This window comes from Mizuhopecten yessoensis, unplaced genomic scaffold, assembly GCF_002113885.1.
Source record: "Mizuhopecten yessoensis strain PY_sf001 unplaced genomic scaffold, ASM211388v2 scaffold2583, whole genome shotgun sequence".
Taxonomy (NCBI): domain Eukaryota; kingdom Metazoa; phylum Mollusca; class Bivalvia; order Pectinida; family Pectinidae; genus Mizuhopecten; species Mizuhopecten yessoensis.
In genome coordinates, this window is record NW_018404618.1 from 210,745 (window position 1) to 226,505 (window position 15,761).

Genomic DNA, 15,761 nt, shown 5'->3' on the forward strand with positions numbered 1-15,761 from the left:
CTGCCCAGCCAGTAGTTTGACATAGACTGGTCCTGGTACGTACCTGCCTGGCCTGTAGTTTGACATAGACTGGTTCTGGTACGTCGTACCTGCCCAGCCAGTAGTTTGACATAGACTGGTCCTGGTACGTACCTGCCAAGCCAGTAGTTTGGCATAGGCTGGTCCTGGTACGTACCTGCCCAGCCAGTAGTTTGACATGGACTGGTCCTGGTACGTACCTGCCCGGCCAGCAGTTTGACATAGACTGGTCCTGGTACGTACCTGCCCCGCCAGTAGTTTGACATAGACTGGTCCTGGTACGTGCCTGCCCAGCCAGTAGTTTGACATAGACTGGTCCGGGTACGTACCTGCCTGGCCTGTAGGTTGACATAGACTGGTCCTGATACGTACCTGCCTGGCCAGTAGTTTGACATAGACTGGTCCTGGTACGTCCCTGCCCAGCCAGTAGTTTGACATGGACTGGTCCTGGTACGTACCTGCCCAGCCAGCAGTTTGACATAGACTGGTCCTGGTACGTACCTGCCCAGCCAGTAGTTTGACATAGACTGGTCCTGGTACGTACCTGCCCAGCCAGTAGTTTGACATAGACTGGTCCTGGTACGTACCTGCCCAGCCAGTAGTTTGACATAGACTGGTCCTGGTACGTACCTGCCTGGCCTGTAGTTTGACATAGACTGGTCCTGATACGTACCTGCCTGGCCAGTAGTTTGACATAGACTGGTCCTGGTACGTACCTGCCCGGCCTGTAGTTTGACATAGACTGGTCCTGGTACGTACCTGCCTGGCCAGTAGTTTGACATAGACTGGTCCTGGTACGTACCTGCCTGGCCTGTAGTTTGACATAGACTGGTCCTGGTACGTACCTGCCTGGCCAGTAGTTTGACATAGACTGGTCCTGGTACGTACCTGCCTGGCCTGTAGTTTGACATAGACTGGTCCTGGTACGTACCTGCCTGGCCAGTAGTTTGACATAGACTGGTCCTGGTACGTACCTGCCCGGCTAGTAGTTTGACATAGACTTGTCCTGGTACGTACCTGCCCGGCCAGTACTGCCTGCGCTAGATGTCCTGTTAGTGCCTCCACTGCTGACTCTGCTCTCCACCTCTCTACTGCTGGCACTGTCAACATAACAAATCAATGTGTAAAACACTGCAAAGCTGGGCTTCCAAGCACTGCTCAAATTCATATTTTCTTAAGTAATGACTGAAAAAATATTTTTAAAAACCCATAATATCACACTTATTTCACTTCTATTTAACAACAAATGACCATAAATTGGCATCAACGGTCATCTGATTTGTAAAGAGCTGTTATTTGTTGTTAAGTGACAAATGAAAATAGAACATGTAATGAAAATATGGCTTTTTTATTGTTGATTCACTGACAAAAAAATATTGGGGAGTGATCAACATACATGTTCATGTATAGCTGGTAACTGTAAAAATCAGACAAAGCATATGCAAGTCTTGTCTCATATCCAACAGTTATAAAATGATTATTATTATGGAATTACGGCAGACCCTAAACCTTATAATCTTTGAGAAAAAATTACAATCTTTGTGAACTCATTTTTTTCTCTTCTCGTTAGGGTCTGAATTTTTGTACCATCAAATTACCATCACATGAATATAATTCCAATCAAGTTTGAACTATTTCCTAATATAAACCAAAAGCGATATTTCCCTATATATAAAATAAAAGTAAAATGTACTCCCTCCACAATGGGGAAATAGGTGACCATGGGGTAATGAAATGTACAATTTTAATAAAGCACCTTAGGACCTTTCCATCCAGGAAAAATATTTGATTCTACCATATCCGGGTTAAAAGCAGAGATCATTGAAATTTAGCAAATTTGATCTCTCCTCCTGCCCCTCATGAATTGTTTACAAGAGACTTATCTCTGGTGACCTAAAACGCAGACAACAGTCTTATCAAGTACTTGTAAATCCAGAAAATCTGAATATCTGTAGTAAGACTATGCTTTCTCACCCAACTTTATTACTGAACCTCTAAAGTTTACCTTCTAGGAGGACTCCTGACTGAGGCCTGACTAGGGGCTCTAGGGGGCATCTCCTTGCCATCCCCCTCCCCTCGCTCCTCCTTAGGAATGGGTGTCCTATCCTTGGGTCCGCTGTGAGTCCTTCGTGTTGAGTCAGTCGTGTTTCCATCCGTCTGTCTGGAGGAACCTGACACTAGGAACATCAAGGGAAAACAATATGAATTTCGGTTCAGCTTCTGCAGTGATCAGAGCACATCAGACTATTATACAGGGTTCTAAAGTATATAGACACTAACTAAATAATAATGAAGAGCTAGACAGAAAAACATATATCACATTCTTTTAAGTGTCAGAGTGGAAACCTAAGAATAGTAATTCAGTTCAATGAACAAACAGCTCTTGATCGCTAATTAGCAATCTATATGTATTTACAGTCAGTGAGTGAACCACTGTTGTTAATCCCAAAACATCAACAAGAGGCCCAGGGGGCCTGTATCTCTCACCTGGATATTTAAGCAATCATGACAAAATATTCTCCAAATAAAATCCCAGGGATAGGGCCAAACCTCAAGGCCAACCCCTGTAGCATATCTGTATAGATTTTTCATGCCCAGCAATTTTATGTATAGTTATTCGGTAGGGATCTCAACTATTTCCAAGTTGTGACTCAGAAACTAGGTCCCAAGGGTTGTGGCCAGACCCCAGGGTGAATTCTAATATCATGAATCCATTCGTCTCTTTATGCCCAGCAGTTGTATATATAGTTTTAGGATGGGGATCTCAACTGTTTCAAAGTTATGACTCAGGGGTTAAGTCTAAAAGGGTGAAGCAGACCCCTGGGTCAATTCTAATATCATGACTGCATTCGTCTCTTTATGCTCAGCAATTGTATATATAGTTTTGGGGTGGGGATATCAACCATTTCCAAGTTTTGACCCAGAAACTAGGTCCCTAGAAGTGTGGCCAGGCCGAAGGGTCAATGCTTATATCATGATTGTGTTTGTCTCTTAATTTTTGATTTCACCCTTTAGCCCGGGGGTCAGTTTGCCCATTTGTACACTTGTTAATACCCACCACCTAGGGATGCTTCCAACAAAATATGATTGATACCCATCGCTTAATTCCAGAGAAGAAGTTGCTTCAAGCAAAGTCGTTCAATTACCTTTTCTGGCCCAGCCCCTCAGCCCCCTGGGGTGTCAACCCAACCATTTGTACCATTATGAATCCCCACCACTCAGGGGTGCTTCCAGTCAAATATGGTTGATATTTATCACTTAGTTCCAGAGAGGAAGTCACTTAAAGCAATGTAGTCAAATAACCCTTTTTGACCCGACCCCTCATCACCCTGGGAGGTCAGCCCCACCATTTGTCCAATTTTGAATGACCACCACCCGTGGATACTTCTAATGTGGGCGGATTGGTCGAGTGGCTAACACTCCGGCCTTCCAAGCAGGCGGCCGGGGTTCGATACCCGAAGTCGCTGTACGCATGGAATATTAGAGAAAGTGTTTTTCTCCTGCCCACACAACTCCAACAACCCAGGTGGAGAATAAAATGGTCTGGGGTGGGTGTTGCGGTATCTGTGCTGTAGCATTCAAGTGAGGTGGCACAATAAAGGATACCGTTGGAAGCACGGTTCCACTACAAACAGAACACAATACATCCCACCTATCAGCCCCCTAGGGTGTCACACAGAGATGCTACTAGTCAAATATTGTTAATATCCACCATTTCGTGACAGAGAAGAAGTCGCTTTTAGCAATATAGCCAAATAACCCTTTTGGCCCTGCCCCTCAGCCCCCTGGAGGGTAAGCCTCACCATTTGTTCAATTCTGAATCCCCACCACCTAGAGATACTTTCAATTAAAGTTTGTTAAATTCCAATCAGTGGTTAAGAAGCACAAGTCGTTTGAAGAAATTGTTGACGTACTGACGGGCACCCCTGTATGGCATAAGCTCACTTTGGTCCTTTGGACCAGGTGAGCTAATAATAAGAACCAGTAAACCCTTACAGTCAGTGAGTGAACCACTGTTGTTAATCCCCAAACATCAATAACTAGAACCAGTAAACAAACAATTGTTAATGGGGACCCAATACTTACAGTCAGTGAGTGAACCACTTTTGTTGATACCGAGGGAGTCAGGACTGGAGCCATCAACACTGTTGCTGTGGATGACACGGGCTCGAGGAACCTTCCTAGTTGCCTTGTTAGGGTCAGTAGGGGGTTTAGGTGGAAGGAGTACCTCAACATCAGGTTCTGTTGGTAGCCGTGGAGTCTGTAACACCCCAAGGGGGACAACTCTTTATACAGCTACTATCAAACAAACTAATTATTCACAGTAAAAATATCAAACCTTCTCTTCCAGCAATCACCACCAATTCTAACAAAAACATTACAAGACAAATCAAGCATGATGATGGTATAATATGGGTATGTGTTACAAATCTATATTAACAATGATCTACTACCTTTACCTACTAGTGTGATCTGGGTAGCCATGTTAAGCTTTGGTAAGCTGGGATGTTAATCAGTCAAATTCTAATGTCTTCACACATAGACGAAGATTCATGCATTATCTAATTGCCTAACATGGAAACAATGACAATATGTATTTTTATGTATTACAGAAAAAAATGTTTCTTTGCAGAAGATGTTAATGTCAACTTGATAGCTTGTTCTTCATGTTATGTATGGATGCAAAAATATTTGATGAAGCAGACATCACAAGCCAATTCCTATGAAATCTAACTACAAGGGTAGTAATTACAATGTAATCACCTTATCAGCTCTTACAGCCTTTACTGTTTACCAATCCAGGCTAATGGGAGATTTCAGCATGTACATGCTCTTGTATTTCACCTAAAACATGCACCTCTAACCTACGACACAACATCACTAAAGCCATGCAGACATCTGTCAGTGCTGGTTCAGCTTTCATTATAATGAAATTAGTAGGAGTGTAAAAGCATTAGGCTGTATGTTTTGTAAATTTACATCATTTAAGACAACTTCTTTTTTTGTAAACTTCCTACACTGTATACTAAATTTGGTTGTATCCATCTGTTGTAATCAACTTACTATTATAGTGTTGGTATCTGTATTCTTACATAAACACAGCATTGTAATCTAGGCCATCATATTTCTTATCTTCAAAATTGAGCACTGGTTCTTGTTTAGAATTACTGCCATGGGAAGAACACATAAAGCCAGGTCTACCAATGACCTAACACAGGTACACAGTTAACTATAAAGCATCTACCCTCCCAGGTCTACAAATGACCTAACACAGGTACATAGTTAACTATAAAGCACCTAGCCTCCCAGGTCTACTAGACTACCAATGACCTAACACAGGTACATAATTAACTATAAAGCATCTACCCTCCCATGTCTACCAATGACCTAACACAGGTACACAGTTAACTATAAAGCATCGACCCTCCCAGGTCTACCAATGACCTAACACAGGTACACAGTTAACTATAAAGCATCTACCCTCCCAGTCTACCAATGACCTAACACAGGTACACAGTTAAATATAAAGCATCTACCCTCCCAGGTCTACCAATGACCTAACACAGGTAAATAGTTAACTATAAAGCACCTAGCCTCCCAGGTCTACTAGACTACCAATGACCTAACACAGGTACATAATTAACTATAAAGCATCTACCCTCCCATGTCTACCAATGTCCTAACACAGGTACATAGTTAACTATAAAGCACCTACCCTCCCAGGTCTACCAATGACCTAACACAGGTACATAATTAACTATAAAGCATCTACCCTCCCATGTCTACCAATGACCTAACACAGAAACATAGTTAACTATAAAGCATCTGCCCTCCCAGGTCTACCATTGACCTAACACAGGTACATAGTTAAGTATAAAGCGCCTACCCTCCCAGGTCTACCAATGACCTATCACAGGTACATAGTTAACTATAAAGCATCTGCCCTCCCAGGTCTACCATTGACCTAACACAGGTACATAGTTAACTATAAAGCATCTTCCCTCCCAGTTCTACCAATGACCTAACACAAAATACACAACATCTTCCAGTGCTGACATGCTTACTTGTTCTTCATGGATCATAGATGTGCAACTTGGTCTCTGAAAATGAAGATTCAGATTTCGGTATGAGTTCTAGCCTCCCATGTCTACCAATGACCTAACACAGGTACATAGATAACTATAAAGCATCTACCCTCCCAGTCTACCAATGACCTAACACAGGTACATAATTAACTATAAAGCATCTACCGTCCCATGTCTACCAATGACCTAACACAGGTACATAATTAACTATAAAGCATCTACCGTCCCATGTCTACCAATGACCTAACACAGGTACATAGATAACTATAAAGCATCTACCCTCCCAGTCTACCAATGACCTAACACAGGTACATGGTTAACTATAAAGCATCTACCCTCCCAGTCTACCAATGACCTAACACAGGGACACAGTTAAATATAAAGCATCTACCCTCCCAGGTCTACCAATGACCTCACACAACCTACACAACCTCTTCCAGTGCTGACATGCTTACTTGTTCTTCATGGATCATAGATGTGCAACTTGGTCTCTGAAAATGAAGATTCAGATTTCGGTATGAGTTCTAGCCTCCCATGTCTACCAATGACCTAACACAGAAACATAGTTAACTATAAAGCATCTGCCCTCCCAGGTCTACCATTGACCTAACACAGGTACATAGTTAAGTATAAAGCACCTACACTCCCAGGTCTACCAATGTCCTAACACAGGTACATAGTTAACTATAAAGCATCTACCATCCCAGGTCTACCAATGACCTAACACAGGTAAATAGTTAACTATAAAGCACCTAGCCTCCCAGGTCTACCAGACTACCAATGACCTAACACAGGTACATAATTAACTATAAAGCATCTACCGTCCCATGTCTACCAATGACCTAACACAGGTACATAGTTAAGTATAAAGCACCTACCCTCCCAGGGCTACCAATGACCTAACACAGGTACATAGTGAACTATAAAGCATCTACCCTCCCAGGTCTACGAATGACCTATCACAGGTACATAGTTAACTATAAAGCATCTTCCCTCCCAGGTCTACCAATGACCTATCACAGGTACACAGTTAACTATAAAGCATCTACCCTCCCAGGTCTACCAATGACCTATCACAGGTACATAGTTAACTATAAAGCATCTACCATCCCAGGTCTACCAATGACCTAACATAGGTACATAGTTAAGTATAAAGAACCTACCCTCCCAGGTCTACCAATGATCTAACACAGGTACATAGTTAACTATATAGCACCTAGCCTCCCAGGTCTACCATACTACCAATGACCTAACACAGGGACATAGTTAACTATAAAGCATCTCCCCTCCCAGGTCTACCAGACTACCAAGGACCTATCACAGGTACATAGTTAACTATATAGCACCTAGCCTCCCAGGTCTACCAGACTACCAATGACCTATCACAGGTACATAGTTAATTATAAAGCACCTACCCTCCCAGGGCTACCAATGACCTAACACAGGTACATGGTTAACTATAAAGCACCTACCCTCCCAGGGCTACCAATGACCTAACACAGGTACATAGTTAACTATAAAGCATCTACCCTCCCAGGTCTACCAGACTACCAATGACCTATCACAGGTACATAGTTAACTATAAAGCATCTACCCTCCCAGGTCTACCAATGACCTAACACAAAATACACAACATCTTCCAGTGCTGACATGCTTACTTGTTCTTCATTGATCATAGATGTGCAACTTGGTCTCTGAAAATGAAGATTCAGATTTCAGTATGAGTTCTAGCCTGCAGTGTTTCACCTAACAGTTTCTCCCTTTATATTATATGTACAATGACTTCAGTTGTTTGAGATCACTACAGAAGCCTAAATCTACTTTTCCATTAATTTTACACACCTATATACCTTAGTTTATTAAACTTAGTTGTAGTTTATTTCATTTTTATAACAACTAATTTATCATATAATGATAATATTTAAAGAACTGGTCAAATGAATGGTTTGAACACTTCTTCACAAATTGTTGTGTACACAATGTACTGGAATCTCCTGCATATCCACTGTTTATCTTGTTGTGTACACAATGTACTGGAATCTCCTGCATATCCACTGTTTATCTCAACATTAAAACGTTTTTATAAAAATATTCCTTAGAAAAACAGGCCAGTGAAATAATAGATATTATATTTTAAATACCCTACTACACGTATTGACTTTGATGAATTTGAAAAGTGAAAATACAACTAAAGTGACCTGAAATTAGCAGGTTTGGCTAGCATTTGAACCATCTGCATGTATGAGCCTCGTTTTATTGTCAAAAAACTTGGCACTCAGCAGGTCTGTCACTTAATCATCACTCAGCAGGTCTGTCACTTAACATACAATATGTATGCATATGGTACTGTGAGGAAACACTTACTCAAAGGAAAACAAGTTTTTGAGTGTATGAGTTTTACATCTTTCATATAAAGTGTATCATTATAGCTACATAATTTATATAGTTTACAGTTTTTCAAACCTATTGTTAAAAATCATTTTCAAGTTAATGGACTTTTTATGTTTGCGTATTATAGAGAATTTACAGCAGAAACTTGGATTTTTAAGGCCACTGCAATAACCTGTTTTAAGCTTACTTTGTGAAGGCATGCAATAAAGCAGTATACCTATACAGGTGCTGTGAACCAATGTACAACCTTCTATACCTATAGGTCTACATGTCAGAGATTTGTGATCGGTACATGAGTACCAAACACTCTCACTATAATGTTTATAGAACTACTCCCTCATACAGCTACAGGAGTATACTTGAACAGGAATGGAAGTCACGCCTACTTAATCAGGTTATAAGGTGCAAGTGCATTTCATCAGATTGGGAGTAGTGCAAGGCCATTACTGGATATATATATATAGGAGCTTTATCCTGAAAGCTGACTGGGTTGAAGACTCCAACACCATCAAGTAATGCGACGTTTAACTTGCTTGCAATGTTAACAGTAATAGAACTGATGTTGTAATTTAAAAAGACGATTGAAATGTTTAAAATCTGACTCAATTACTGAAACAACTGTAAATCATTTCTATTTCACAGAATACAGATGAAGTTAAGCAAGTTCTTATCAAATGTGATTGTGATGAAATTTAAAGCTTTCAACTGAGATTTAAAAAGTACACTATATATCCAATTCCAATTTGAAGAAAGCTTTGAAGATATTCCCCAATTATGACTTTCTCTTCTGGTCAACATATCTTTATACAGACAGTTCAAATTTTGCCTTGTTGGCCTCCTCAGGTATAAATCATAAAGAGGACATTATTTGTCAAACCAGTTATCATCTATACACTGTCTGATATCTGAAAACTTTTTTTTCCTTGTTTTTATTTTAATGAGAATTTTAAGATATATATTTTATATGCTCAACCAAAGCACAGTGAATTACAGATTTTGTGATTATCTATTACTGGAAATGCCAATGAAAACAACACCAGTTTTGTGTTTGTTGTAAATCTGTGAAGTCATTGTATTATGTGATGACTTTATATGTTACCTATCTTTATAGTGGTGTTACATTGTATTACACTGTATAGAAGTCAGAGTATATTACATGTATGTGTAACGTTATTGTTCACATAACAAATTCAACAGCTTTAAATAACTCATTTGAAACAAAAATTAAAGTTAATTTAGAGTAATTCACTGGAACATTTAACCAAGTTCATTAAACGTGAAATTTGACATATACGAGATAATTATTAGGATATATGTTTATATTCAGTGTCAGTTATTTAGATTGTACATAGTGTTAGTCCTACTCGAGCTGAGGGTTCTGTGCCCCTGACAAGACACATCCAAGTCACAGCAGACTTTCACTAAATTGTTATGCTTTCATAAACCGGTAGATGTACAGCAGGGGGAAAACACAGAAACAGAATAAGTTTTCTTTATAATGCAATTTGACTGCTTATATCGGAAATGAAGCATGTAACAAGTGGAAAGCATGAGAGGTTATATCAGACAAAGGTTTAGTGCTCGCACTTGTGATTATATTGTCCTGTGATCAAGTTATGTGTACAGTGTGTATATGAACATACCTGTACTTGACCACTGGTTTGGTTTATTTAAGTGCTTTCACTGTTAGCCTGAGGTTTGACCATACTTACATGGGGAAGAGGGCTGAGCTTGGTACCAGATGCAGGTCTTGAGTCCACTCCATCAAAATGTCGTGATGTCAGACTATACAAACATCAAACAAGTAGAAAATATATATACCAGGTGCACTGCATAGAGCTTAAAGAAGTTTTTTCCAAAACCATAGAGTAGGAAGGTACAAATTTTGTTGATGCTTTACTTGTGCATTAATAAGTAAATATACTAAGCAAGGTGTTACTGCTGTTGATCTTCTAATATTTTGTTTGTTTGTCATGTGAATGATTTTCTGATTTTTTCATATGAAATAGATTAATAGAAACCGAAACATGGATTTGGAAGTGGTTAGTTTTCCACATCCAAACTAATTTAAGCACAATATATCACTACAATGCATGTTGAAAATGGAAGAATTTGTTCTTTCTGAGGGTAAAAAATGGAAATTAATTATTCTATTTTTTTTAATAATATTTCAGCAAAGATAGGTAGTAAATCAGGGATGGTCATGGTGCAATTTTATAATCAAGTTGTATAGTAAAATAGCAATATCAGAAAGTACATGTACACATTAGTCATCTGTGTACGGTATTGCAATCTGATTGGAGTTATCATACGATGTCAATGTTTCGCACTTCATCCTGATACAATGTTATATCTAGTTTAGGCTTTAAGTTGGTCAGCTTGTTCATGTATCAGTACTGACATGTGGCATACAAATATATAGTTAGTTTGTCACAGTTAGCTGCGTGTTATCTCAACATTGTGTTCTGCCATTGTGCATAATGACCAGTTTGAGCACGTTTCCGATGTCAATGTCCATAGCCAAACTCTGCCATCAATAAACCTGTGACTTTTCAAATTTTGATGTGTTGAACAGCTATATGGCAACCTATGGCATACTTACCTAAAGGCACTTGGTGGCCTAGTATCTGGATTCCTAGTACTTGCTGGCCCAAACAACGACCTCCTTCCGTCACGGGGAGTATATGGTCGCTTTGTCTGCACAGCTTGCAGCTCAGAGCGACCAATGGATTGTCTGGCATTGTTGACTATTTCAGCACTTGTAGGTATATTCTCCTTTGGCTGATAAAAAGGCCGGTCTCCTTTGTTACGTTTAGAAGCTTGGTCCATCATGTTATCTATGATACCAATTTGACAGGATCATATTTATACTGAAATAAAATGATTGCATTGTCATTAGAATTCGAGGTTTTTCAGTCAGTATTCAGGATGTGACCACAATAAGTCTTAGGGTTAAGGGGGACAGCTGTGACTTGTAGGAGGAACACTGGACTGTGGGTGGGGGAAAGGTGGTGGGTAGGGGAGAACATCTTGGAGTGAAGAGATAATGCCACGAAAAGTGTTTGCATAAAGTGCCTATGAAAATTTAGGATTTCTATGGGGAAGAAAATGCAAATATATAACTAAAGTTGTCACTGCAATTATTTGTTAAAAGAAAAAGACAATACATTTAAACTATAGTACATTCATTATTGTTTATGATAAATTTAAATAAAAAAGGTTACCCTTTACACTGAAGTCGGAACATGCACACACTGATCAAGCGAGTAGAATCAACTGTAAAATTGATTTTACAGTAACAGGTGTAGCAGTACTGAGCAGATTATGAGATTGACCTGCTCAGGTAGCTCAGTTATATTAAAGCACCTGTTTTTAGCGAGAGATCCAAGGATCAAATCTCAGACTGGTCATTGCATGTTTTCCTTTAGTTGATCTTAATTGCATGGTCTTTTCTGTTACATTTGGATCCAGTTCTCTTTCCTCCTTCCATAGTCTTTGACCCCAAAGTCCAGTACCATAACTCACCTCCCTCCCTTTTCTAATTCTGACAAAAGAAGCCATTGGCTACTAAAAATATGATGTAGCTACTAAATTGACTTAGTTTTTAAAAATGGGGAAAATCTGTAACTTTGTCCCAGAAAACAATCTGTCTACTCACCTATGTAAACATAAACAGGGCCGTCACCGATCAGCGTGCGCTGTACGACTGCGAGCTAATGCTTTTGTCTAAGTTGTAAAGTCAATTAGCAAGCTTCAGCTGGCAACAGGTGTTATAATTTGTGTTACATTAATGGACAGTGGGGTCAAGTTAATATTGGATGACCCAATGACGTTGAGAAAACAGTCTGATAAGCGAGTCACACACAATATTGTCTAGCACACGTACATTTGTGGACATTTTGTAAGCCAATCTGACCAGTGACCGCCCTGTTCAAACTTCACATCCAACAAATTTATGGGTTAAGTATATCTGAATAAGTGTACATGGTCTTCAATTACCTTTTCCAGTACTGCAGCAAGCGTAAATACGTCTGATATGCTTTATTAAGAAAGTAAGTATCGCCTTGAAACACCATGTTGAAGTGACGATTTATGGCCTTTCAGATCACTTCAAATGAGATTGTATTCGTGTGCTTTCGTGGTTAAACGTTTTCCAATTTCAAGTGATCGAAAAAAAGTTATCTAGCATTGCAGTTATGCAGTTTTTAAAACAACAAACCGTTCAGAATTTCTTCGACTGTCACTTATATTAGGTGCAAATTGATGACACAGGATTGGCCATGTTGCGCGATGTGATGTGATCCGGTTTTATTACCTGAAACTGTGTCATACATATACAAGTGACTTGTATATGTATGACACAGTTTTAGGTAATAATCCCCTTGCCAAGCACAACCACTATAACACAGTATTCCCCTACATGAGAATTAACAACACAAGACCAGAATTTGAACACTGGAAAATGTTTTGACAAACTCTCCAACCAAGATATCATAATCTACCTGGTTACAAGATATATATCAGTTAACAGTGATCCAAGATCTCAGCTTTTCATCAGATATAAAACAAGTCAACAGCAAGGCAAAAGTATATTCATCAGGCTGCCCTGGGCAAGTAGACCTTAGAAATCAACTTGACTGAATATAATTTCTATTTGCCAAAAAAGCAAGTGTTCAAACTTAATTCCTGTGTCTGTATAGGAGAAACACCGAAAACTGTGGAATAGTCAAGATAATGGATAGTTTGAGGCCCGTTTGGGCCGAGAACTATGCATTATCTTGACTATTCCACAGTTTTCGGTGTTTCTCATACTTAAAACATGGCATCATTAAACTTCCACTCCTTGACTATTACACAGTGTATTGTTCAACTATTCCACTGTTCCAGGTAAGCCCTTACCTGTAACTCTCTGACACCTATTCACTTGTTTACCCTCATTATAAAGAGCATGCAGCATGCTTTACATGAAATTTGTGAATGTTTGACAGGCACCATGGTGCTTCTATTGAACCATTTAGTCAGTTTAGTTTTCACTGTTCAACATGGAGGACTCTTCATGCAGTACTAGTGATAATGAAATTGTTCTCACACAAACGAAAACTAACACTAATTTTGACTTCAAAAGTAGTCTTTTTTCGGACATATCAAGTACAAGTGATTTGGAACAGAAACTTATTAAGAACAGAAACTTATTAAGGTAACGCAGGAAGCCAAGCAAAAATTGGAGAAGCAAAATATTAACCCTCAGTTTCAGACTTTGGATGATAATAAAATTGGAAGCCTTCTGAAGGATGCCGCCTCAAAAAAACACTGTGGCAAAATCAGATAGGACAGTCAGTCTTTTTGAGGCCTGGAAGGCTGATAGAAACAAAAAAAGCTGTACAATGTAACAGATCAAAATGTGCAAGAAATGAAAGGGGAACTTTTATGCCTAAAAAAGATATTGATGCAAATTTGGGAAGATTTATAACAGATACAGATGAGCAACTTATTATCGAAAACACTGGCCACATGTCTCCTGCTGTCAGATCTAGAGAATACACAAGTACCAGCCGAAATCAGTTAGAGAGAATTAGTGATCTCTTGCAGGTTGGTGTGAAAAACCGAAGAAAGTGGATTAAAGATGCACAAGTGTTAATGATTCTGTAAATAATTCGCGGACACAAAGGACTGTGAGTTTGTTAAATTATGACAAAAGTACATGTATTGATAATGTAGTTATCTGCCCTTTCTGGATTTATCAAATGTGAGTTTCCTGATGGATTATTGATGATTAAGTATTGTTTCCCATTCAATATCTTTTTTCTAATTAAAAAAATACTGTTAAAGTATGATGTCTTCTTATATTCACCTTCAACTGTGGAATAGTTCTTGGAATAGTTACCTTTTTCTGTGGAATAGTTACAAACTATTTCTCAGTAGTAGGTGATAATAGTAGATTTGTCTCAACTATACTTCATGCAATAACACTAGATGACATCACAGCCATGTTTTAAATGAGAGTTATTTTTATGATGTATGATATTAAATGATAACTATGTATAGCAGTGAGCAAAAACTGTTCCATTCCTTTATCATAATAGCCTAGGGCGAACTGATTAAGTGTAAACCGGTACTAGACTATCAGGCGAAAAGACCTAGTGTGGAGCTACAAAAAAACACAACTACAAGTTTCATCAGAATATTTTGTGTACCATGTACTGTATAGCAAGCATTTCACAGAAAACTACTCCAAAGAAACGTTCCAAAACGGTGGAAACAAGATATTTAATATTAAGTTGTTATGTTTTTACTTCTTTTCTGACGTTGACAATGATCAGCTGTCAGTCATTATTTGCATGAACATGTCCATTCTGAATAGTTACCTATTTCAACTGTAAGCAAGTGCGACACAAGTCAAATGAAACAGAAAAATACAAACCTCCAGTATACCTAACAAACTTCGATTAAATTCTCCAATCGCATTTTTCAGCAAATCTAAACGTTTCCTGACCATAAGATGTGTTTTTATGCTTCTCTTGGAATGTATAGTTCACAACCAAGGGCATGCGCACAAGTTATGTTTGGCACTTCCGTTTTCAAGTTAAATAAAAAAAATACGTCTCTGCTTCTCCTATAGGCCTACAATTCATAACCTCAAATAAATTGTTCAAGATAAACATTAAGAATAAAGGAAAATATTTGCAGAATTTTGTAAGATGTGCATTAATTCGTGAATTTTAAATTTAACAAAATTCGTGAGAGGTTTTTAATTTTTAATATATTTTACCAGGTAGAGTTATCCCTCTTTCTGTATTGCAAACTTCCGGAATATGGAACACACGAGCTGATATTCGTGGATTTCACAACCAAACCGAAAACGGAAAAGAATTGATGGATGTTAAATGGATTTAACAGAAATTTTATCAAAAATAGATTGAATAATAGAAAAACGAAGATGCCAGGTCACTCAAGTAAAAAGCAGTCTCAAAGAACGAAGGGGAATATGCGGGTAAGTTTTTGTACATATGTTCGGCGCGTCTAATTACCCAACACTACCCAATACCACCCAATACCACCCAATACTACCCAATACTACCCAATACCACCCAATACTACCCAATACTACCCCATATGATCCAGTTATGAACCAAATACTTCTTTATTACTGTGAAATATCACCTTTGTAGACGTTATTTACTTCCATCTGCCATATTTTATCGGGAAATATGCGATTTGGTGCCGAAAACATCACCGAATTGCCGTGACTATGACCCAATACTACCC

The 15,761-nt window shown here is 38.8% G+C and overlaps 2 protein-coding genes across 4 annotated transcripts in view; one reads left to right on the forward strand and one right to left on the reverse strand.

Moving 5' to 3' along the window:
* LOC110446131 (armadillo repeat-containing protein 2-like) overlaps nucleotides 1–15,038 on the reverse strand; it is a 34,321-nt gene extending 19,283 nt beyond the window's left edge. For 2 of the 3 annotated variants that reach the window (XM_021491119.1, XM_021491118.1), the window contains exons 1-7: nucleotides 14,917–15,038; nucleotides 11,098–11,365; nucleotides 10,208–10,280; nucleotides 7,763–7,798; nucleotides 4,105–4,279; nucleotides 2,024–2,195; nucleotides 1,036–1,118 (exon numbers count right to left, since the gene is read on the reverse strand). In XM_021491119.1, coding sequence (XP_021346794.1) covers nucleotides 1,036–1,118; nucleotides 2,024–2,195; nucleotides 4,105–4,279; nucleotides 7,763–7,798; nucleotides 10,208–10,280; nucleotides 11,098–11,327 — 769 coding nt within the window. In that variant the 5' untranslated portion in view covers nucleotides 11,328–11,365; nucleotides 14,917–15,038. The remainder of the gene's footprint in view (nucleotides 1–1,035; nucleotides 1,119–2,023; nucleotides 2,196–4,104; nucleotides 4,280–7,762; nucleotides 7,799–10,207; nucleotides 10,281–11,097; nucleotides 11,366–14,916) is intronic. The other variant, XM_021491120.1, reaches the window with a different exon arrangement.
* Nucleotides 13,541–15,761, forward strand: part of LOC110446126 (E3 ubiquitin-protein ligase listerin-like) — a gene marked incomplete at its 3' end in the record, with an annotated part of 37,465 nt that continues 35,244 nt past the window's right edge. The window contains exons 1-2 of the mRNA XM_021491113.1: nucleotides 13,541–14,084; nucleotides 15,268–15,486. Of these exons, the coding sequence (XP_021346788.1) occupies nucleotides 15,373–15,486 (114 nt within the window). The remainder of the gene's footprint in view (nucleotides 14,085–15,267; nucleotides 15,487–15,761) is intronic.